This window comes from Dama dama, chromosome 21 (genome assembly GCF_033118175.1).
Source record: "Dama dama isolate Ldn47 chromosome 21, ASM3311817v1, whole genome shotgun sequence".
Lineage (NCBI taxonomy): Eukaryota > Metazoa > Chordata > Mammalia > Artiodactyla > Cervidae > Dama > Dama dama.
The window spans coordinates 3,030,731-3,053,216 of NC_083701.1; the positions used below are offsets into that span (position 1 = coordinate 3,030,731).

Genomic DNA, 22,486 nt, shown 5'->3' on the forward strand with positions numbered 1-22,486 from the left:
GAGAGTGAAAAAGTTGGCTTGAGGCTCAGCATTCAGAAAACTAAGATCATGGCATCTGTCCCATCACTTCATGGCAAATAGATGGGAAACAATGGAAGCAGTGTCAGACTTTATTTTTTGGGGGCTCCAAATTCCTGCAGATGGTGATTGCAGCCATGAAATTAAAAGATGCTTACTCCTTGAAAGAAAAGTTATGACCAAGCTAGATAGCATATTAGAAAGCAGAGATATTACTTTGCCAACAAAGGTCCGTCTAGTCAAAGCTGTAGTTTTTCCATTGGTCATGTATGGATGTGAGAGTTGGACTATAAAGAAAGCTGAGCACTGAAGAATTGATGTTTTTGAACTGTGATGTTGGAGAAGACTCTTGAAAGTCCCTTGGACTGCAAGGAGATCCAACCAGTCTATCCTAAAGGAGATCAGTCCTGGGTGTTCATTGGAAGGACTGATGTTGAAGCTGAAACTCCAGTACTTTGGCCACCTGTTGAGCAGAACTGACTCCTTGGAAAAGACCCTGATGCTGGGAAAGATTGAAGGCGGGAGGAGAAGGGGATGACAGAAGACGAGATGGTTGGATGGCATTGCCGAATCAAGGGACATGGGTTTGAGTAAACTCGGAGTTGGTGATGGACAGGGAGGCCTGGCATGCTGCGGTCCATGGGGTCATGAAGAGTCAAACGCGACTGAGCGACTGAGTTGAGCTGACCTGGGCCTGTTGTGCCCAGCGCGCTGTCGTGTCTGCTTCTGTCTGGCGCCTCTGCTTGGACTGAGCGGTGGGAGCAGAGCTGACCCTGACCTGAAGTGGGTGACGGAGAGGCTCTGAACCCGCGCTCCAGCGTGGTCCCAGCTGGCCATGCGGGGCTGTGGTGCATGGCTGGCTGTAGGTGGCTTATCTCTCGTGAAAACCTCTGTGTGTAGGGATGAATATGCCACTTTGATAGTTGCCTTGTTTCCCCTGTGTTCTTGTTTCTTTTCTCTCTTCTCCGTCCTTTCTTCAGAGTGACCGAGTGTAGTGTATTGTGGTGTGTGACCTCCGCTGTGGGCTCACGGGTGTTTCTGATGGCGGTGGCTTGGAGTCAGTGACAGGTGTCTTTAGTGTCCCCTCACGGAGCAGCCTTGCCTCCCCCAGGTGTGTGAGTGCCTTCCAAGGCTGCCATCTGTGTCCCCTGCACACACGCTGGCTGACATGGTGTTCCTGGCGGTCCCTGCCCCCTGACTAGACCAGGAACGAGACACGATGTCTCTGTTTGCGTTACGCTTACCCACGGCACCCTTCAGCTCCTCCCGCAGATACAGGGCCCCTTTGACCTGACGAACTCCTGTTAACATTTCCTTTCCTGCAGCTCTTTCGAACTGGAAGAGCTTCTCTCAGCATTTTTTGTCTGAGAATCAATTTTATTTTGCCTCTGTTTTTCAAATGTATCTCCATTGGGTATAGAATTCTGGTTGACTGATTTTTTTCCTTTCTTTCAGCACTTAGAGGTGTCATTCCATGGTCCTTCGGCTTCCATGGTTTCTGAGGCTGCTGTTTTCCTGGGGGGCGGGCTTGGCCTCTTTGTCTTTCCCTCCATCCCCTGCTGAGCATTGCAGCCCCTGTTCCATCTCAGAGGCTCTGCTAGACCCCTGAGGGGCAGAGCTGGGAGGGGGTGACTCTGTCTGAGCACAGTGGCCCCGGGCTCCTGCAGGCTGCACAGTGAAGGTGTTACCTGCTCCCCTGTCTCCCTGCAGCCACCCAGATGGACCCAAGTGACCTCCAGGAGCTGTTCCAAGAGGCGTCGGCCAACATCTTCCAAGTCAACTCCAGCGGTGAGTCTGCCTGGGCCTTGCCCTGTCCTCGCCCGAGCTGCCAGGTGTACCGCAGGGGTCGGGACGGCGTGTGGTGCTGGCGAGCCTGTTAGGTGCCCGCTCCCATCCCGGGCGACTCAGCACTGCAGGCGGGGGCAGGGTGAGCCCAGTGCTGTGGTCTCAGGCCGGGCCGTGACCTTGGCAGGCGCCCCCTCAGCCCCCACCTCCCCTTCCCCATCACACGCCTGTGACCTGCCCAGCCCTTGGGGGCCAGCGTGTCGGAGCCTCCCTCAGACCAGCAGGGCCCACTCACAGGTCGCCAGGGCAGCAGGGTCTGGGGGTGGGGGTGAGAGCCACGCCCCACGAGGCCTGGGCAGGGCTCCCCACGCCCTCGTGGCAGGGGTCAGTGCTTGCCCCGAGCCCTGAGCTCCACTAGGTCAGAGAGTGCTGGCCCCGGGAGGACAGCAGCCCCCTCCCCAGACCCAGGGAGGCCCCCTGGAGGCAGCTCCGCAGAGCCCCTGAGCCCCACGCGGGCCTGGGCCCTGCTGGAGTGTGACTGTGGGGTAGTGGGCGTGAGGCCTTGGCCTGCTGGCTCCGGCAGGTGCAGGGTCACTCCTCAGCCTCAGCACCCACGTCCCTGGGCAGAGGCAGGGTGGGCGGCGCACCCGAGTGGGGACTGCCTGGTGGAGCCCCGGCTGCCCCTGACCCCGGCCCCGTCTCTTGCAGTGACCTCCTTGGAGCAGAGCCTCCGGTCTTTGGGGACGCCGGGTGACACGCAGGAGCTGCGGGACAGCCTGTGAGTGTGTGTAGTGCTCGTGGGTGTGCACGGGGTGCTCTGCGCCTCCCGGCACACCGCTCTCTCTGCACACCAGCCCAACTGCTGGGTGGGCTCTCACGGGTGTCACTCCATGGGGCTCAACGATGTCCTGTGACACGCAGGGTGCATTCCGCACACACCTCTTGCCTCCCTGACTCTCCCCACACTTGCACACAACACACTAGGGCACACGGAGGGCCGCACACTCGGGAACATTCCCGTGGGCACCCTGCGTGACACGGGCTGCCACTGGCAGGTCAGTGTGCAGGTGGTGGGCACGCAGGCTGGACAGGAGGGGGCTGTGTGCCAGGGGCGGCCTCTGGGGGCCCCTGGCTCTCTCTCAGGCTGGGTCGGGCTGCTCTGGGGTGAGGTTCTGCTCCCTCAGGGTCGGGGCCCTGGAGGAGAAAGCAGGTCTCTGCAGGGGTCCAACCTGGCCAGTGTGGCCAAGACTGCCAGGCCCTTCTCAGGGCACCCTGGGGGCCACCCTGGAGCCCTGCGGGCTGTGATCCCAGCGTGGCTTGGGGTGGGGCCCCCTAAGGAGGAGGCCTGCGTCTGAGCCCTTGTCCCCTTTGCCTAAGCCATCGTGCGTGGGAAGGGGCGCTGTGGGTGGTGGATTGCAAGAGCTGGGAGGGGCACAGGCTGCTGCCGGGACCACGTGTCTCTTCCTGGCATCGGCGTCCACGGGAGAGGCCAGGGCCTCTCTCCCAGGCGGCCTCCATCCTAAACCTGTCCAGCCCAGAGGAGGCTCCGGGGCCTCTCGGTCTTGGGGAGGCTGGGTGCTTGGGCAGAGCTGAGCCCGGTGCCCCAGTGGAGGGACACAAGGACCTATCCCCCGAGCACTGACCTGCACCCAAGGACCTTCCCGGTCCTGTTCCGTGGCCCTCCAGCTTTGCTACCCCGTGCCACCCCTGCTCTGTTGGGCTCCTGAGATGGAGGCTGCGCTGTAGTCTGTGGGCCGTGTGGGCCCTCCCTGACACCCTCATCGTTGCTCTGGGCCAACCAAGGAGTCTGGGGCCCCCAGAGGAGAACCTGTCCTGTGGTAGCGGGTTTGATGGTCGTTCCTGGGGAGCAGGAACCCCAGGGACCAGTGCCTGCAGATGCCTCTTGTCGGGTCTCAACAAGTGCCCGCCTTCAGCAGCTGCCCTGACCTGGCCGTATCTCTGAGACACCCTCGCAGGGTGTCTTACAGTTGGGGGATCCCGGACGGGTGCCTGGCTGCACTCCGAGGTCTGGGCTGGTCACCTGTGGGCTCAGCATTTTCTTTGCTGGTGATTCTTGATGCTCTGAAGTTAGTGGTTATAGCAGCAGAACAGGACTTTCTTAGGGCAGGGGAGCCCTGCCCTTGGCTCCTTGCATCCTGCCAACATCCTGGGGAGGAGGAGGGCAAGTAATGTTATTCCCATTTTACAGAGGAACAGTCTGAGGCTGAAACTGGACACATGGCCAGACTGCGCCTCTCAGTGGACAGTCAGGCCAAAACCCACCCACTCATCTGTCCACCCACCCACCCGTCCTTCCTTCTATCCATCCATGCACGCAGACCGGGACCACCCTGCCCAGTCTCGGAGTCCAGAGCGAGGCACCCAAGGGCCCTTGGCAGATTTTGTGTGCAATTCTGTTGTAAATTCTTCTTTGAGTTTCTTTTTTGAAGTAGCCTGCATTGTTTTCCGATTGTGGAAGTAGCATATGCTCCCTGTGGGAACTTGGACGCCTGGGACATCGGAGGAAGCGCTGTGAGAGTGTTTTGGTGTTTCCTGCCAGCCTCTCAAGTCCACAGGCGTTTTGTAGAATCACATTTAAGTGAAGAGTGTTCTAGATCCCACTTTTGATGCTGGGGATTGGGGGTGCGCATGCCCCTATCACACACTGGGACCACGCCCCTCAAGGGCGCAGACTCACCGTCTGGCGAGCTTGCCTTTGAGCTGAGTTGCTTGGGCTCCTCCATCTTCAGCGTCAGGAACCGCTGCGGGACGTGTGTGTCACCTGTGCTGCCGCCTGCTTCTGAGTCGGGCCCCTGGGGTGGTGGCCCTGGGCTCAGGTGGGTGCTTTTCCCCACCCTGGCCCAGTGGCCGGAGGGTGTCGTCACTGGTGGTCTGGAGAGGCAGTTGGGCCCTTCTCTGGGCACTCCTGTTCTCCCACAGCCTCAGCTGGCAGGTCCCCAACCTGCTCCGTGCCTTCCTGCCCCCCTGCGGCCCCAGGACCCTCAGCCCTCATACCCTTTCTCCCCGTGGGGCGGGCCCTGACCAGACTGCCTACCCCGCTGGTCCTGGCCTTCCAGAGCCTTCCATGACCCCTGCCCTGGGAGAACCTGTGTATCTCCTGGACCGTTAGCATTTTCAGATGACTTGAGACCAGTGCAGGGTTTCCAAGTTTGTATTTTCTCCACGTTGCCAGTTGCCAGTTTTTTATTTCGCCAAGTAAGGATATTAAAAAAAAATGAGTACACGATCATCCATTGTGCCACCACATTAAAAAAAAAAGGCATTTCAGTAGATGGGATCTGATCACAGAAGAGAAGACAGTCTTTCAGATTGAGTAAGTGTAGGTAGAGCCTACAAGAGCCTCACAGGGTTGAACCTGTTTTCCTCATCTTACATGAGACGGAGGTGGGCTTGCTCATTTCTGTCGCCCACCATGAGTGGCCCTGTGCCGCCCCCCAGCATGGACTCCCAGACTGGCCGAGGTGGCCTGGTCAATGACAGTGGGGCTTGTTGGTGTCAGTCCAGGGCACTGCTGGGCCCCTCGGGAAGGACCGCTGAGTGGATAGTCCTTCAAGGAGCCCCAGGCAGGAGGTCTGCCCTGTGGCCTCAGCTCTCTGCTGGACCATGTCCAGCCACATGCCGAATTCCTGCCTTCTGCTCCTCAGTGAGGCCTGGCTGGGCCCCTTCCCGCTCAGGGTCAGCTCCCGCACCCGAGCCTCCAGCCCTCCCTCCACAGCCACTGCTGCCCATCACCCCCTTTGTGTGTGATGCCGCCCCTGGCATGGCCTGCCTACCCCACCCTGGCTCCACCTGTAGCCAGCCTGCCCCTCCTCCTGCAGACGTGCCAGGCTGGGGCGCTGGGCCCTGGACTGCCTGTGTGTCCGGCCTTGGAGCCCCTCCCTGGACACAGAGGGTGTGAGGTGGGAGTCCAGGCTGATGCTCCTTGAATACGATCATGCCACTTATCGAAGGGACTGCCCTTTGGATACCTCGGCACCTTTCTCAGCACTTACTCGGCCTCTCCACGTGGGTGTGTCTGGGGTGGTTCCGTTTCACTCGTCGCTGTCCCGAGACACTGCTGTGTTGTCTCAGTCACTGAAGCTTGTGGGCAGTCTGAGGTCAGCATGTACGTCCTCCAGCACTGCCCATCTTTTCTGAAGTTGCTTTGGATACTTCTGATTGGTGTGTTCTCTGGTATCTGCCCCCGGGGCCAGGCCAGGGCCCTGCCCTCGCTTGGGCCTACCTATGAGCCCGCAGGACGCCTGCAGACAGGGTCTGTCCAGAGTCACTCTGTCCACAGGGCCCGAGGTCAGCCCTGAGTGGCGAGGGACTGGCCTTTTCAGCCCTCCGAGGTTACACTCAGAGTCATAAACCTAGCGTCTGGCAGAGACCCTGGGCCCGGGCTCCCTTGTTCCTGGGTCTGGAGCTGGGCCTCTCAGTGTGGCCCCCAGAGGGAAGAGCTGTCCTCAGTGCTGGGCCCAGGGCCGTCTCTGCGACCACCCTGCTTCCTGGCCCAACCAGTGCTGACCGCAGGGGTCCCTCCGGAGGGAGGGCTCGTGGCTGGGCCCTGGGGGTGCAGATGCTGAGGCTTGTGTGCAGGGGCCCTGGGGGCCTGGGGACGCTGGCCTGAGCTTACGGCGTCATGTCTTCCACACCTCACCTGCCCCCTCCGGTTGCTTCCTCTCGTCCACCCCTCCCTGGGCCTGTCTGCGTGTCCTCCCTCCTGTCCGATCCGTTTCCTCTGCCTGGCTTCTCCCATCCTTTGCATTGTCCTCTCCCCCCACGAGCCCCTGCCCACCCTGCTGCCTGCTGTGTCATCCCCCTTTCCTGCTGCCCCTGCCCCGTCTTCTCCCCCTGCACCCCCCGTGCCCGCCTCCCCCCCAGGCACACAGTGCAGCAGGAGACCAACCGCACGATCGCGGCCAGCGCCAGCGCCTTGAAGCAGACGGCCGAGCTCCTGCGGGGCTGCCCCCAGGTATGTTTCCAGGGACCGGAGGGCGGCGGGGGCCTGGGCACAGGGTGGGGTAACGGATGCCGAACACGCGGCCGCTCTGGCAGAGAGCGCAGATTCCACCATTCGCTGGGCACCAGCACAGGCTGGACAGCGGTGTGGGTGCCTGGTGGCCCCAGGCCACGCACCCTCAGAGGGCAGGCCTTGCCGCGCTGGTCTCACCGACCGTGGCTGGCCTGCTGCTGCCCCTGCAGCTCCTTCCTGCCCATGGGCTCGCGTAGGGTGTGTGCTGACGGTGAAGGCTGGGTTTGGGACTGGAGATGCAGGGCCTGCGGAGTGTCGCAGCCCTCCCAGGAGCTGATGGGAGTTGCTTGGGCAGGAGGGGCCCAGGAGCCTGAGTCTGAGTCCTGGTCCCAGGGCCTGGGACTGACACGGCTCTGGTGGTGCCAATGCTGCCTGCTGAGAAGAGGGTGGGGGCTCCTGGTGGCCCGGCGGTGCCAGGATCTAGGGCCTGCCTGTTCCCTCGTTCGTCTGTATGTCCTGAGCACTGGCTCTGTGCCAGGCTTCATTCTGAAACTGGGTGCAGAGGGTGAGCAGGAGACGAGGTCTCGTTCCAACGGGAGGACAGAGGCCGTGTGTGAGTGCTGAGGTGCTGGGGGGCAGATGACTGGTTTGCTGCCTGCAGTTCTGATGTGGGCGTGAGACACAGCCTCACCTGCGGTTAGGTGCTTCACGGCTCGGCTCCACCTGCCACGTGACCTTCAGCTTGGGCCTGAGACCTCCTGAGCTGTCAGGTGGGGGTCGTAACACCTCTCCCTGGAGTGGTTTGTTCTGGGGACCAGACAGGCATAGCACGTGAGAGCTGCAGGCCTCGTGGTCAGTGCGGACGGCGTGTGTGTGTGTGGTGTGTGTGTGTGGATTAGGTGGAGCTGGTGTCCGTGGTGATGCTGGCTGTGCCCCTGGAGCCTTTGCTGGCCTTTGAGGGGATGGAGGTGGTGGGAAAGTAGGTGGGGTGAGCCCAGCTCTGATGACAGGGGGAGTAGAGATGCCTGCGAGGCTGGGGCCGGATGTGGTGCAGGTGCCAGGCAGGCCGGGAGGAGCCCAGGAGTGTGCCCAGGGATGGAGGCATGGCCGGGACGGGATGCGGCCTTGGCTGACTGTTGAAGCTCCACTGTCTCTGCAGCAGGAGCGTCTTCAGCTAGACCGCCTGAAAACTCAGCTGTCAGATGCCGTCCAGCGCTATGGAGTGGTGCAGAAGGTGAGTCCCCCGCAGGTGCCTTGAGCACCCACCCTGGGCCAGCCTGGGACAGTCCCATTCCTCAAAGCGAGGGGGGCCGCCTTGCAGACCTTTGACAGTCGCCAGGACCCAGCTGGTGTGACCTCAGTATGTGTGCAGTGAGGGACGTTTTCCTCTGGGGTGCTGCCCCAGAGCGTCCTCGCAAGAGCCCCCTGGAGGTGGGAGGACAGGTGTCTCTGTCCCTGCGCCCCCGCCCAAGTGTGTGGGAAGAGACTGTCCAGCAGGTTGTCCCCCAGGGACACCCAGCCAGGCTCCCGGTTTTCCAGAGTCCTCGGGCAGCTCTGTTCTCTCGGAGCTGAAGATGTGCTTCGCTGTTGGTTGTTGTCCAGAACTTTGTGTTTATCTGACCATTTCTTCTCTCGTCCCCACTTTTTCTGTCCTCCCCACCTTCCTCCTCTTGTACTTTATCCTACAGAAAATTGCAGAGAAGTCCAGAGCACTGCTTCCCACAGCGCAGAGGGGTGGCAAGCAGCAGGTGGGTGCTGAGTGTTTCCTGTGGTCAGTGGGCGTCAGGGGACAGCATGGAATCTGTGCCCTTGGGACTCCGGGGAAGGGCAGGAACGACCAAGGTCTTACTGTACAGCACAATATTCATAGATTTAAATACGTATATGAGAAAGGAAGTGTGTAAATCAGTGATCCCAATCTCAAGTAGCTAGAATAACAACAAAAAATTAAATCCAAAGAAAATACATAGGAAAAAGCAGAAATCAATGAAATATAAAATAGATGCACAATAGACAAATTCAACAAAGTCAAAAGTTGGTTCTTTACAATGAGTAATAAAGTTCTAAATTACTAGTATCAAGAATGAAAATACATATATTGTTAAAGCTTCTAAAAATGAAAAAAGTAATAAGATACTATGAACAACTTTATGTCTATCAATTTAACAACTTACATACAAATTTTTAAAGAAAAATGTAACTTACCAAGATGTGTAAAAATCTGGAAAGTGCAGTATTTATTAAAGAAATGGAATCCATAATTTAAAAACATCCTAGCAATGAAATTTCAGACCAGATGGCTTTAGTGATGAATTCTCTCAAATATTTGAGGAATAAATAATACCAGATTACACAAACACTTACACAGAATATAAAAAGAGAATACCTCTCACCTTGCTTTATGAGGCTAGTAAATTTTAATTCCAAATTCTTATGAGGACTTTGCAAAAAAGAAAATAACAAGATGTCTTATAAGCCTAGAAGCAAAGACTCCTCTAACCAAAATATTAAAAAAAATTCTCTATTTGACTGCACTGGTCTTAGCTGTGGCGTGTGGGATCTAGTTCCTTGACCAGAAATTGATCCCAGGCCCACTGCGTTGGCAGCATGGAGTCTTAGCCATTGGATCACCAGGGAAGTCCCCTAACCAAAATGTTGATAAACTTAAGTCTAGCAATGTATAGAAAGATAATACACCATTCTAAAATGGGATTTATTCTAGGAGTGCAAGATTGGTTTACATTCAGAAATAATCAGAATAATTTATCATGTTAATACAGTAAGTAAGAATATCTACTTGATCATCTCAATAGACATGGAAGAGCATTTGGTAAAATTCAACATCCACTTAGGGAGATGCAAAATTTTCCACAAATGAGGACTAGATAGGAATGCCTTTAATCTGATAAAGGGCATCTTCAGAAGTCCAGCAGTCAGCAGCACACTTACTGGTGAGGTATTAAAATCTTTTCTCCTGAGAGTGAGGGTGAGACATGGTGTCCAGGACTATTGCTTCTGTTCTCATTGTACTGCAGGGAATATCCACTGCAATAAGACAGGAGAAAGAAATAAAAGGTGTAGAAACTGGGAGGGAAGAAATCCTCTCACAGACAACATGATTGTGTAACTAGAAAATCTGAATGAATCTGGCAAAACTTAGAATTAATAAGTGAATGTAACAGGATTTCTGTTACCATGTTAATGTGCAAGAAAACATTGTTGGTGCCAGCAAAAGACAATTTGGAAATAATGTTAAAAAGAGATTGCACTTATCATAGCATCAAAACTAGGAAGAAATCTATGACCAGTTGTTGAAGCCTCTGTATAGAAAACTACAAAACGTTACTGAAGAGAGATTACAGATTAAATAATTGAGGGGCATGCTGTATTTGTAGATTGTAAAATTTGATATATAAAGAAGTCAGTTAAAAAAAAAAAGAAGTCAGTTCTCACTGAATGGTTCTATACATTCAGTACAATCCAGGTAAAAATCCTAGCAGGGTTTGAATGTGTGTTTAAATTGTCAAGCTGATTACAGAATGTTTATGGAAATATAAAGGGCCCCAAATAATGAAGACAGTTTTGAAGAACAGAACTGGAGGATTTACACTCCCAGGTGTCAGAACACAATATGGAGCTATAGGTATTAAAACAGTGTGGTGTCTGCTGACGGCTGAGCCAGCAGACCGTGGAGCAGAGCTGCGTGTAGACACAGACCCACACACACACGGCTGCCTGGGTGGGGGCGGTGCGCCGCCGCACGGTGGGAGGTGCGATCTGCTCAGGGCTTGATGCTGGTCGGCAGACAGCTGAGCTGAGACAGGTCCTGTTGGGCACACAGCAAGTCCAGGTCCAAACATGCCGCCCGCTGGTGTCCATGTCGGAGCCGCTGGGGAGCAGCGTGCAGGACAAGGCGTGCACACAGGCAGCAGCCGGCTCAGGCCGTGTGGACCTTCCAGGCCAGGGCCATTGCTCTGTGCCTGGGAAGGGACTGGAGGACTGTGGGCACCAGGCTGCCACCCCCTGCAGATCCTTCCCCTCAGCTCGCCCAGCTCAGAACGCTCGCCGGGATCACAGATCTGGATGTGAACAGTAAGGCAGGGAAGTGTCTGGAAGCTGCCCTTGGAGGCTGTCATCCTCCCGCACAGATGAAAATGCACTTGCTGTAAAGAAAAGAGTAAACTTGACTTTGTTAAAGTCTGTACACCGCTGAGAGTGAAGAGGTGACCCTCAGAATGAGCAAAGGCATTTGCACAGTGCATATCTGAAAAGGACTTACATCCACAATATGTAGAGATCTCTTACAAATCGTGAGTGCAGATGGCTGCATATCTTGTCTCTTACATAAGATAAATGCAGACAATTCAGAAACATAAAAGGGCAAACACCTTGGGTGGGCACATTGGAAAGGGACATTGGAATGGTTGGTGAGCACATGGATGTGTTCTCAGCGTGTGTCGTTGGAAGCAGAGTGAACCCACTGTGCTCCATCTCTGCACACCTTGCACCCACCAACACAACTGAAAAGAACAGTTGAAAACTCGGGAGGTAGCCACGTGCAGGGAAGCTGTGGAGCAGCTGGAGATCTCACGCGCTAGCCGGGAGTGTGCGTGGGGCCCCTGCTCTGGCTGCTGAACATGTCTGTGGAGTGAAAGGTCTTCCTGCCTTGGCCTTGCAGCTCCTCCTAGGTGTGTACCCACTGGAAAGTCATGTCAAAGAACGCTGAACACAGCACAACATGCAGCAGCTGACACCTAGGGGAGGGCCAGCCTAGAGCATTTGTGCTGAGTCCGTGCATGGAAGACTGGCAGCAGAACGGATCGTCTGTGGCCAGCAAGGCCTGGTGACACCTCAGACACACGCTGAGCGCAGAGCATAGAGGTCTAAACCGGGCCGAACCAACAAGAGTGGGAAGCCAGACAGCCCTTGCTTGGAGGCAGCGCCATGAGTAGGGGCCTGGCATGTCCGTATCTTGACCCAGAAGTCTTCCTTTTGTTACGGCTCACAGACCTGTCCATGTGTGATTTGTGTATTCAACTGCTCATGCCCTATTTCAGTAGAATGTTTCCTAAAGGGGAAGAGAATGGCCAGCAGTGCTTCTGAGAAGTTATGAAAGGTGATTTCCAGGAATTTCGCAGCCTGTAGTTGGTGAGCTGACACTGCAGATTCAGCCTGGGGATGCCGCTGCGCTGATGCTCGAGTTTGGGGCTGCCATCTGCAGGCTGGTTGTCCTGGCAGGAGCCAGGGTGCCCACCTCTTCTCCTCCAAGCCGAGTGCTGGAGAGGCTGGGAGCAGGTCGACCTCCTTGGCTGTGTTGGCCGCTGCCTCAACTGGGTCCTGGCTCAGCCTCCAACCCGGGTCAGGCCCAGCCGGTGGGCAGCGCCTGGGGGCTTCTGGGCCGGCCGCTGTCCCCAGGCAGGGTGGAGCCTGCCCCGCGCCGGGAACACGCTCCAGCGTGCTGCGCCAGCATCAGTGGCGTGCAGTCCCCGGAGCCCCATCCCCATGTCTCACCTGGACATCTGTGGGGGCCTCCTTAGTCGTGTGACCCTCTCAGAGCCACCCCCCAGCGGCGGCTCCGTTACTTACCATGGGGCCAGGGAAGGATTGGAGCGTCTTGCCAGTCCTTTGTTCCGGGCTTTGCAGAGCTCCCAGAGATGTCCGTCAACTGACCACAGCCTTTGCTATTTGGAGGGATGGACAACCAGCCTCTGGGCTGCTGCACAGAAGCTGTGTTTCCCAAGAGTGAGACCGGCTCTCGTCCTGACCCCTGCCCTCCCGCCAGGGTCACGGATACTCCCACGCGGAGCCCTGGGTCAGAGTTTGCGAGACAGTGGCCTGTTTCCCAGAGTCCCTGAGAGCCCTGGGTCCTGCCTGGCCGCTCACTGGGCTCCATCTCTTCTCACGGGAAACTGCTTGCCCCCCTCCCCCCCCCACCCAGCAGTCACATTGGATTGTTGGATCGTGGGCATGAAACGGACATGTCGGAGCAAGGACCCAAGCCCTTGGCCTTGGAGCAAAGAGAAAGCCGCCTTTGTTGGCTGCCCGGCAAGCTGGAAAACCATCCCCTGGCTGCGTCCTGCGCTGTGGCCCCAGCGCCCTGCCAGCAAACCCTAATCCCGGCTTCGGAGCTCAAGACCCAGACGGGGGCTTTGTGAGAAGACGGTGCTTTCTGATCCGTTCCGGAGGGGGCCGGGCGGGGCCAGCTGCCTCTCCCTCCCTGGTGCCTCCTCCCGAGCCACTTGGGGAGGGCGAGCCGTACTGTGGGAGCCAGGGCGCGCGCCCACGCCTGCAGGGAGGTGGGCCCCTTTCCTCTCACTTTCTGGGGCCTTCTCTGAAACCAGACTCCAGGTGACCACGCCTGGCGCCTGTGCACTTCACGTCGTGTGTCAGAGTCACTGTCGCTGGCCCACCCGTGCTCCTGGCTGTGCCCCTAGCCCCTGCTGGCCAGGCTGCGCTCACAGCAGGGCTGCAGAGGGTGTGTCCACGCCTCAGTCCCCGGTGCCCGGCTTGGGCTCGTCCCGCGGGAGGTGCCCCGGCCACTGGGATCAGTGGAGCTCAGGGCCAGGTGCTCTGTTTTGGAGCAGCCTCTGCTGCAGGGAGGGTGGTACCTTCGGGATCCCCTGCAGGCACAGGGCCCCCCCGCCACCGTGCCCCGTGACTCACTCGCGCGGGGACTTCCGGCGCCCCATCGCCCCTGACTGGGGCTTTCACACGTGCTTCCTGGTCGGGGCCTTGCTGTCATCCCCGTCCACCGTGTCCATGGCTCTGGATACAACCCCATCACATGGACGTGGAGGCTGGGGTGGGAGAAGTTAAGAATGTGCTAGGTCACACAGCTGTCAGCAGAGCTGAGCTCTCCCAGTTCCCTCGCCTCAGGGGCCTAGGGTGCCCTACCTCTTGCGGGGAGTGCGGGTGTGCCTGGCAGGGGTGGGGTGGGCGGAGAGCACAGCCCCGCGGTGGACACAGGCCGCGGACCGCGGGTGTGGGTCGCTGTTCCTGTCTGGCGGAGGAGAAGGCCGAGGCTGAGTGCGCGCAACGAGCCTGAGCCTCTGGCGGGGCCGCTTCCAGGCCTGACCTGATGCGCCCCGCAGCCCAGGCGGGGCTGGGGCCGCAGAGAGGAGGCGGTGTGGGCACGCGGCCTGGCCCCGGCCAGCCCCCGCCTGCTGCTGCCCGCCTGGCACCGCTTGCTTCCTCCGCCCACAGCGGGAAGGGAGGTGATAATTGCCACCTTGGACGAGGAGCGCTCGTCAACAGAGTTTTTAGATCTTTTATTTTATATCAGTCCATCCACGTGTTTATTTATGTAAAGGCCTCCCTGGCTCTGGGGATGAGGTGAACACGTGGTCTGGAGGGAGCGCGCTGGCTCTGGGAGGAGGACAGCTGCATGTGGACACTCCCCCTGTGACCATGGGGCACATGCCCACCCTGCTGGGGCCCACTGCAGCCAGGCCTGGGACGGCCCGAGCTGGGCGCTCAGGCCACGGACAGGGCCCGGTGTCTGCCCCCCATCACGGTGGCCCCAGCACCCGCGGCTCTGTGGGGCAGCCCCAACTGACAAGGCTGGGGCCTGGCCCCTGCAGGGCCTGGCTGGGGGCTCCGGGTGCCCGGTGCAGGCCTGGCCCCGGCAGCAGTAGGCTGTGTGGTAACAGTGGTCTGTGTCTCGGCAGAGCCCCCAGGCCGCCTTTGCTGAGCTGGCTGACGATGAGAAGATCTTCAACGGGGGCGATGGTGTGTGGCCGGGCCACGAGCAGGCGCTGCTTCCTGAGATCACCGAGGAGGACCTGGAGGCCATCCGGCTGCGCGAGGAGGCCATCCTGCAGATTGAGGTGCGGCTGCGTGCATACACGTGCGAGTTGGGGCAGGGGGGCTGCTTGTTTTTTCCCCTAGTTTGCACGTGTGTAATACATGCTGCCAGACATTTCCCTAGCCAGGTGTGGTCTGTGACAGCTGCCGGAGGTGTGCAGGCCCCTGAGTGGGTGTGCGAGTGTATGAGTGGACGTGCAGGAGCAGGTGTGCAGGTGAGTGTGCGAGCCAGTGAGTGAGTGTGCACCGGGGCCTGTCTCCTGTTGTGGCAAGTGCGTTTATTAGAATGTGGCTCTCGGGATGTTTGGTTCTCTTGGTGGTGGCCCCGAGCCCCTGAGTGTGTGTTCCCTCCTCCCTCTGGGCCTCGGTTTTACCTGCAGGAGAAGGTACTGGGGGCCTGCCTGCCCCCCAGCCCCCAGGAGCTGCGTTTCTGGAACCAAGTTTCCCTGAAGCAGCTTCTTTTAGAAAAACGGGAACTTGGGCTAAAAAACTGAGTCACTGGCTGAGGACCCGTCACTGTGTCTGCAGTGGGCAGGTCTGCACTCCTGAGGGTGGTGGACGCCCCCTCACTGCCACCCCCGCCCCCACTCTGCCTGGCAGAGCCTGTGAGGAAGGCGCACGGGCCGTCTTGGAAGACAGGCCTCTCCTCCTTGCCGAGCTGGTCCAGGAAGGACCAGGGACACATGGATGTTCTTCCCTGCTGCTGGCACGCGGGGCCTGCTTCTCCCGAGAGCTCAGGGGGCTGAGCTGTGGGCTGTGGCTGGGCAGCTGTGGGCTGCCCCCACAGCTCAGGGGGCTGGCAGGCCTGTGGCGGGAGGGACCCGCTGCTGCTTCAGCTCCAGAACCGAAGCCCTCTTAGGAGGACCCTCCGGCACACAGGTCGGGCCGCCTGTCTTGGTGGGATGAGGGGCTCCAGGGTTGACATGGCCTTGGCCTGGCGTGCAGGGCGCATAGGTGCAGACTCCACTGCAGGGCCCAGCTTGGGGACACGGGTGGGTGGGGTGACCCCCCGGAAACGTGGGGAGCTCCTGAGCAGGGGCAGGCTCCACTCTGAGGTCCAAGCCCCAATGGGCCATGGGGTTGGTTTGCTCAGGACGTTGGCCTGTGCCTTGACGGCCTCTCATGGCTGACACGCTGCAGGAGGGGACCCCGGGGTGGGGTTAGGGAGGCCCAGGCACTGCCAGCCCGTCCTCGTCCTCGTCTGAGCAGTGAGTATGGTGGGTTCACGGGGGCAGTGGACAGGACCTGAGGCCAACCTCGCCGTTGCGCTGTGTCCTCACCTGTGTGTGGGTGACGCGGTATGCAGCAGGCCTCGGCTGGAGGGTGATGGGCTGGGGTTGGGGTCAGCACCCCTGGCCTCCTCCCCTTCCCTCCCTCCTCCCCTTCCCTCCCTCCTCCCCTTCCCTCCCTCCTCCCCTTCCCTCCCCTCCCTCCCTCCTTACCCTCCCTCCCTCCTTCCCCTCCCCCTCCCCCCCTGTCATCTTTGGAAATGGGGAAAACGGACAGATTGTCATTGGCCATCACTCAGCCCTCCCCCAGGTTTGCAGCTGTCCTGATACCAGCGCGGGCCTGGGCGGAGACTAGCCAGCCCTGCGCCTGCCTATGGCAGCAGAGGCCTGTCCCGGGCAGGTGGCGGGCCCCAGCCCCTCCAGGGGCACCTGAGCCCCACTGCCCAGGTTACTCAGGGGTTGTCCACCCGGGTCTGCAGGGCCAGGCTGCCGTGGGCGGGCAGAGCTCTGGGGAGGGGCTGAGGGAGCAGCCTCAGGACGACACATGGGGCATTCCTCTCCCTGGCTGCTGCAGGGTGTTCCACGTGGAAACTGCTTACCGCACCCACTCTGCCCCCAAGTTCCTGGGGGGCGTTGTACGCAGGTGGTTTAGGCATGCACAGCGTCGCCGGACGGGGGGAGACCTGTGGTCCCGGAGCCCCTTTGAGGCCCTGGGCTGCCCTCAGGGACCTCCCTGTTGGCTGGGCGGTGGGGGTGTGGACAGATGGGGAAACTGAGTCGTGACTTTAGGTCCAAGTCTCCGCTAGCTGGCTGGTGACCTGGGGCTTGCTCCTCACCCCAGTCATTGCTTCTGTGAAATGGGGGGCTTGCCAGCCAGGGGTCAGGTGGTGAGTGGGCAGGAGACTGAGGGCTGCCAGGGCCTCTGTTGATTCTGGGCCCTTGCCTGGCTCAGTGGCCCCTGGACCTGCATGGTTAGGTTTCAGATGAGGGTGTCTTGCTATTTGAGGAGATGGGCGCCTTGAGGACCTCCACGCAACCTCCCAGGGCAGCCCATCCCCTAGCAGCACCAAGTGTCCTCTGAGGCCCCCTGGGGGCTCTCGGTCTGTGGGTGGATGAGATGTCTCCACCGCCCTCTTCCCTCTTGCCCCGCAGACCCCCCAACCCCTGCCCTGGGCTCCTGTGCCAGGCCGAGGGGAGCTCGGAGACTGCAGAAGCCAGGCCTGCGGGTGGGTCGCTCCAACGGGAGGGCGCTCACAATACATTCTGGGGTGCCTCTAGGGCTCCTCCTTCCTGCCCTGATTCAGCTGATCTCTGGCCTCCCACCCGAGGGCCCCTCCCTGACACTGGTCCAAGGTGGGTCAGCACTCGGACCCCAAAACTCCCATGGCCCCAAGGGTCGGGGTATCGGTGCCGCTGGGGGACACTCAGGTTGCGGGTTGGGGGTGCTTGGCAAACAAAGTCAGGCATCCCTGGTCCACTGTGATGAGCCCTGCAACTTAGGCCGGGCTGAGGACTGGGAGACAGGGTGGGCCGCTCCCAAGGGGCAGGGGTGTGCCTGCGGGTCCCCTTCCCCGGGAGACCACCCTCCCAGAGGGCGGGGACAGGGCCTCCAGAATGGCCTTCTCCCGGGGGCAAGGACCCCTCTGGCCAGCAGCTTGCCCAGTGTTCCCACAGCGGCAGCCGGCTCGCTTTATGGGCCTTTAGCACACTTGCTGTTGGTTAGATACTAACAGGTGACCCCTGCTCCATCCCTGGAAGGCTGCCCCCCACTCTGCTGGCCCCACATGGCCCCGTACTCCTGCTGCCCTCTGGCTGGCTCTCGGGCACGTCCTCCCGGGCCTTCTCCAGCCCTGGGCCGGTGTGGCCCCCCTCTCAGACCTGGGCTTTTTGCTGCCCCCTAGGTGGGCTCCCTTGTCTCCCTCCCCCAACAGTGGGGCCGAGGTCACAGGACCAGAACCTGGCCAGTGCGTCCCTCCTCCCCCGCCCCGCCCCGCACCCGCCCCCCCCCCCCCCCCCCCCCCGCCCCGAGCCTGGACCCTGCTGATACATCAGCAACTTGTTCCCTTTTATTTTCAGGTTTTGGCTCAGATGTTCCATATCTAAAGTTTCATTTCTCTGCATTGTCTAGCATGCTGTTTAATTAATTATCTTGTTACTATTCCTTCTCCTGCAAGAGATTGTAAGCCCCATGGAGGCAGGGGTGTTGTCTATCTTAGTCTGGCTATGTTCCTGCTGCTGCAGGATGCCTGGTTTTGTCTGGGCACTCAGTGTCTTTCTCTGGGACAGACAGATCAAAGGGCTGGTGGGGAGAGAGGGATGGATGGTGGGGGTGTGGATGGATGGGGGATAGATGGATGGATGGGGGTGTGGAAGGATGGATGGTTGGGGTGTGGATGGATGGGGATGGATGGATGGATGGCGGTGTGGAAGGATGGATGGTGGGGGTGTGGATGGATGGGGATGGATGGATGGATGGGGGTGTGGAAGGATCGGGGATGGATGGATGGATGGTGGGGGTGTGGATGGAGGAGGTGTGGATGGATGGATGGTAGGGGTGGATGATGGTTGGGGGGTGTGGATGGATGGATGGATGGATGGTGGGGGTGGATGGTGGTTCGGGATGGGTGAGGATGGGGGTTAGATGGATGGTAGGGGTGGATGGATGGTGGGGGTGGATGGATGGGGGAGGTGTGGATGGATGGATGGTGGGGGTGCAGATGGATGGGGGATGGATGGATGGTGGGGGATGGATGGTAGGGGTGGATGATTGTTGGGGAATGGATGGATGGTAGGGGTGGATGATGGTTGGCAGATGTGGATAGATGGATGGTGAGGGTGTGGATGAATGGATAGTGGGAGATGGATGGTTGGGGATGGATGATGGGGTTTAGATGGATGGCTGGAGAGGATGGGGGAGGGGTGGGTGGATGGATGGGGGAGGGGTGGGTGGATGGATGAAGGTGGGTGGGTGGCAGCTGAATGGAATGAGAAGCTTCGCGTGTTGGGACTCCACAGAAGATTTGTGTTTTAATAAGAGGGCTCTGCTGCCTGTATGTATGTGCATCTGCAGCCCACACAGAAGTCTGGTAGCGCAAGCACCCCCGTGCTCCACATTTACTGAAGCCGAGGTGGAGGCTGGGAGCGGGCGCTTCACTTGGCTGGGCCCCGGCAGCTTGTGTGAGGCAGAGCCGGGACTGTGGCCAGCGCCCGGCTCGAGAGCAGGGCCATCCTGACGGCGGTGCTCTGCCCTCTCTTCCCGGCGGAGGGTGCGGCAGGGCCCTGAGGCCGCCTGTGCGGAGCGCAGAGCCCAGGAGCACGCCCGCGAGGCCCAGCTCTGCCTCCCACCTGGTCACTCAGCTCTGGTCACAGGGGCTTCTTGCTCTCTGGAGGACAGGGCAGGGCTGGGTCTCCCTGGGGTAGGAGGAGGTTGAATGAGACGGGCGTGTGCCCCCAGCCACTGCCAGGGTGTAGCGGACTTGCTGAGGTCCACCTGGGGCGGACCAGAGTCACCTGTGGGCTCCCAGTAGGGTCTGCCCACGGCATGCACTGCCCCGGCCCCCTCTGCCCCGCCCATCGCACCTGAGCTCACCTGTGAGGCCTGGCGCCCCTGCCCCCCTCCTGGGCTGCTCTGTCACCTGACCCACCAGCTGCTCTGTTGCCATGGCTACCTGGCAGGCTGAGGAGGGAGGGGGCTGGGGTGAGGAGGGGGCCTGGCCGCTCTACCCGTAGCTGGTGTGGTAAAGCCAAAGCCCAGGGGGAGGTTGATCTGGCCAGTGTCTAGCTATAAATATGGGAATCAATCAATAAACAAAGTTTGGCTGTTCCATTAGCTGGAACAGTCGTCTCTGTAGGTGGATGGTTGCCAAGATCCTAATTATGAGAAGAGATTGCGTGGTAGAGAAAAATGCAGTGGTATTTTCTTTCCTTTCGTGGTTAAAAGTGGAGGGAACACACACGCACGCACAGACACACGCACCGAGGTTTTATTATGTCCTGTGCAAGGCTGTTATTCCTCAGTGCCAGTAAAAGAAGAGAGAAGATTCCGTGAGAGCTTTTAATGAGTTCTAGTTTTAGAAGCAATCAGGATAATAATTGCATGATTTAAACATTTACTAAGTTAAGGTGTTTTTTTCGTCTCTCCCGCTCCCTGGTGCCCACGCCTGGGCACATGGCTCCCGGTCCCTGCCACAATCATGCGCCACAGCTGGGGCTGCCCCCGGGGGCTCCATCCTGGCAGCTCTGGGGACTTCTGGGCTCCCAGCGTGGGCCCCCGTGACCGGCCTGGCCTTGAGCTCAGTCCACGGGCCTGAGGCCTGGCCTTCTGCCTGGCTCCTGGGTCGGGCTCTGGCATGTCCACACTTTGCCTCGGCACCCTCCGTCAGGAGCCGAGCCTGCTCAGGTGCCCAGCACGGTGACTGTCTGTCCCGGCTGGTTGCCTATGTCCTGACGCTGCTGCTCAGTGCACGGGCCGCTCCCCCTTGTGCCCACCGTCAGCTTCCCTGACTAGCGCGCTCCGGGCTCCAGGAGTGGTTTAGTGGGGGGAGCCTTGGGCCGAGGAGGGCCTCCACGGGCAGAGGGCCCGGGGCTGGGGGTGGGACCGTGGCCCCGGGACCTCCGAGGCCGGCTCTCTACTACTGGGCCATCCTGGTAGGGCTTCCTGCCCCAGACCTCCCGGAGGGCGGGGGCTGTGTGCCCACAGGTTGATCTGCCTGGGTGCTGGGACCCTGAACTTCCATCCCTGAGCAGTGCCCTGGAGCCAGCCTGATCGTCTCTGAGATCACCTAGGAGGCTGCTGCCTGGGGATCCCGGAGGGGTCTGACCCCAGGCTTGCCTGCCACCCTCTCCCCACAGTCTGGCCTGCTCTGCCTGGAGGGTGCCCCCTGCTGACCCCCTCACAGTGGCTCAAGGTCGGGGGTCAGGCCTCAGGTGTGCCCACGGGTCAGCCTGGTGCTAGGGCGATGTCCCCTGAGTCCGCCCTTGCTCCCTCGGCCGCCAGGCTGGTGGAGACAGGCTGCAGCCCAGGGCCCTGGGACACCCCCACTCCCCTTATTCCCTCCAAGGTGGCCTGAGCGTCTGTTCCAGTGGGTGGTTGGTTCATCCCTGGACGACTCAGAGGGTCACGGGCCTGAGGGTGAAGCGGGGCCCCAGGACGGTCTCCCGGGGACATGGGGCCGCAGTGGTCCTCAGTGTCAGCTCAGAAGTGGGCAAAGTCAGCATCAGAATCTCGGGCATCTTCAAAAGAGGGAAAGTAAAGAAAAGATAAAGATAATGCTAAGTTGTGTCCGACTCCTGCGATCCCATGAACTGTAGCCCGCCAGGCTCCTCTGTCCATGGGATTCTCCAGGCAAGAATACTGGAGTGGGTTGCCATCCCCTCCTCCAAAGAGGGGCGCTGGGAACCGAGAAGGGTGCCAGTGTCAAAGGTCATGTCCATGTCCAAGAGGCTGGTGAATGGAGACCTCCCTGGCGGTGGTCTCTGACAACGACCTTCTGGAAACGGGATGCGGTGCCCTTGGCGCCCTGCCCAGGGGGGCGGGGGGGTCACCCACACGAGGTCCCCCCGGTGCGGCTGCTCTGTGCTCCTGGGGTGCCGGGGGCATCTCGGCTCATGCCGGCAGACCGGGCCAGCCAGGAGCAGCCGGCACCCTGGCAGTGGCCGCCTGGCTCCAGACAGACCCCGTGCACGTGCCTCCGGGCATGGAGGGTGGGCGGCAGAGGCCTGGGAGTGACCCCTGGCCCCAGATGGCCAGGCCAGCGCCAGCTCCTGGCCGCCATCCGCAGCCACAGCCCTGACCGTATTCGTGGGGCTGCTTGCTACAGAAACGTGATGTGGGCAGTGTCCCTGGAGGGGGCAGCCCCTGTGCGTTTGCAGTAGTTAGAGATTAGCCTTGGCCACTGCGTCTCCCGAAGTGGGAGGCCTCTCCCGAAGCCCCGAAAGGAGCTGGACTGGGGACCCACTGTCCCACCCAGGCGGTTCCGGGTTCTTGGGGTCAGTGTTGCTCGGACAAGGAGCACCCGCCACAGTAGCTGTGTGTCCCCGTTGGGGCCAGGCCACGGCGATGGCCACTGCTCTAGCTTCTGGCCACCCACCCCGGGCAGGCAGCCTGGGGTCCTGGGCCCCTGAGGCCCCGGGCTCGTGGCTCCTACTCAGCCACCCATCCCGCCCTCCTTCTCTGAGACTCTATCCCTGTGCCGGAGGGAAGGGATCCACTGCACGCGTGTTGAGCTCGCTGGCGGCTAGGGCGCGAGACCTCCCGGGAGCGAGCCCACTGTCCCTGGTACTGATCAGGGGCCCGGACTGCTGGGGCTGCCCCGCTCCCAGAGAGCGGGAGGGTCCCAGGAGAGCCCCTTTACCTCTGGTGCTCTCTTCCCTGCCTGCCTGTTTGTGACCTCATGCAGCGTGGGGAGACTGAGCATCCTACAAAGGCCCCTCGGAGCTCCCAAGTCCAAGCGCACCCACAGCCAGACTCCAGACCCGCAGGTTTCTGCCCGTGGTGCGGGCTCAGTGGCTGAGCTTGAGGCTGGTCGTCTGGCAGCCTTGGGGCGGAGACCAGGAAAAGTGGGGAGGTGGGCTTATCTCCCTGAGGTCTGGCTGAGGCTGCAGCCGTCACTGGTGACCTTGGGGTCTGGACCTTGAGGTTGCGCCTGAGCTCGGCTTTCCCACCAGCAGCCTTGTC

At 59.9% G+C, this 22,486-nt stretch overlaps 1 protein-coding gene across 9 annotated transcripts in view; it reads left to right on the forward strand.

Moving 5' to 3' along the window:
• The window catches only part of TSNARE1 (t-SNARE domain containing 1), a 113,909-nt gene that overhangs the window by 43,214 nt on the left and 48,209 nt on the right, over positions 1–22,486 (forward strand). For 8 of the 9 annotated variants that reach the window (XM_061123096.1, XM_061123103.1, XM_061123099.1 and 5 more), the window contains 6 exons: positions 1,729–1,806; positions 2,512–2,581; positions 6,688–6,778; positions 7,938–8,012; positions 8,467–8,526; positions 14,446–14,604. In XM_061123096.1, the coding sequence (XP_060979079.1) occupies positions 1,729–1,806; positions 2,512–2,581; positions 6,688–6,778; positions 7,938–8,012; positions 8,467–8,526; positions 14,446–14,604 (533 nt within the window). The remainder of the gene's footprint in view (positions 1–1,728; positions 1,807–2,511; positions 2,582–6,687; positions 6,779–7,937; positions 8,013–8,466; positions 8,527–14,445; positions 14,605–22,486) is intronic. The other variant, XM_061123097.1, reaches the window with a different exon arrangement.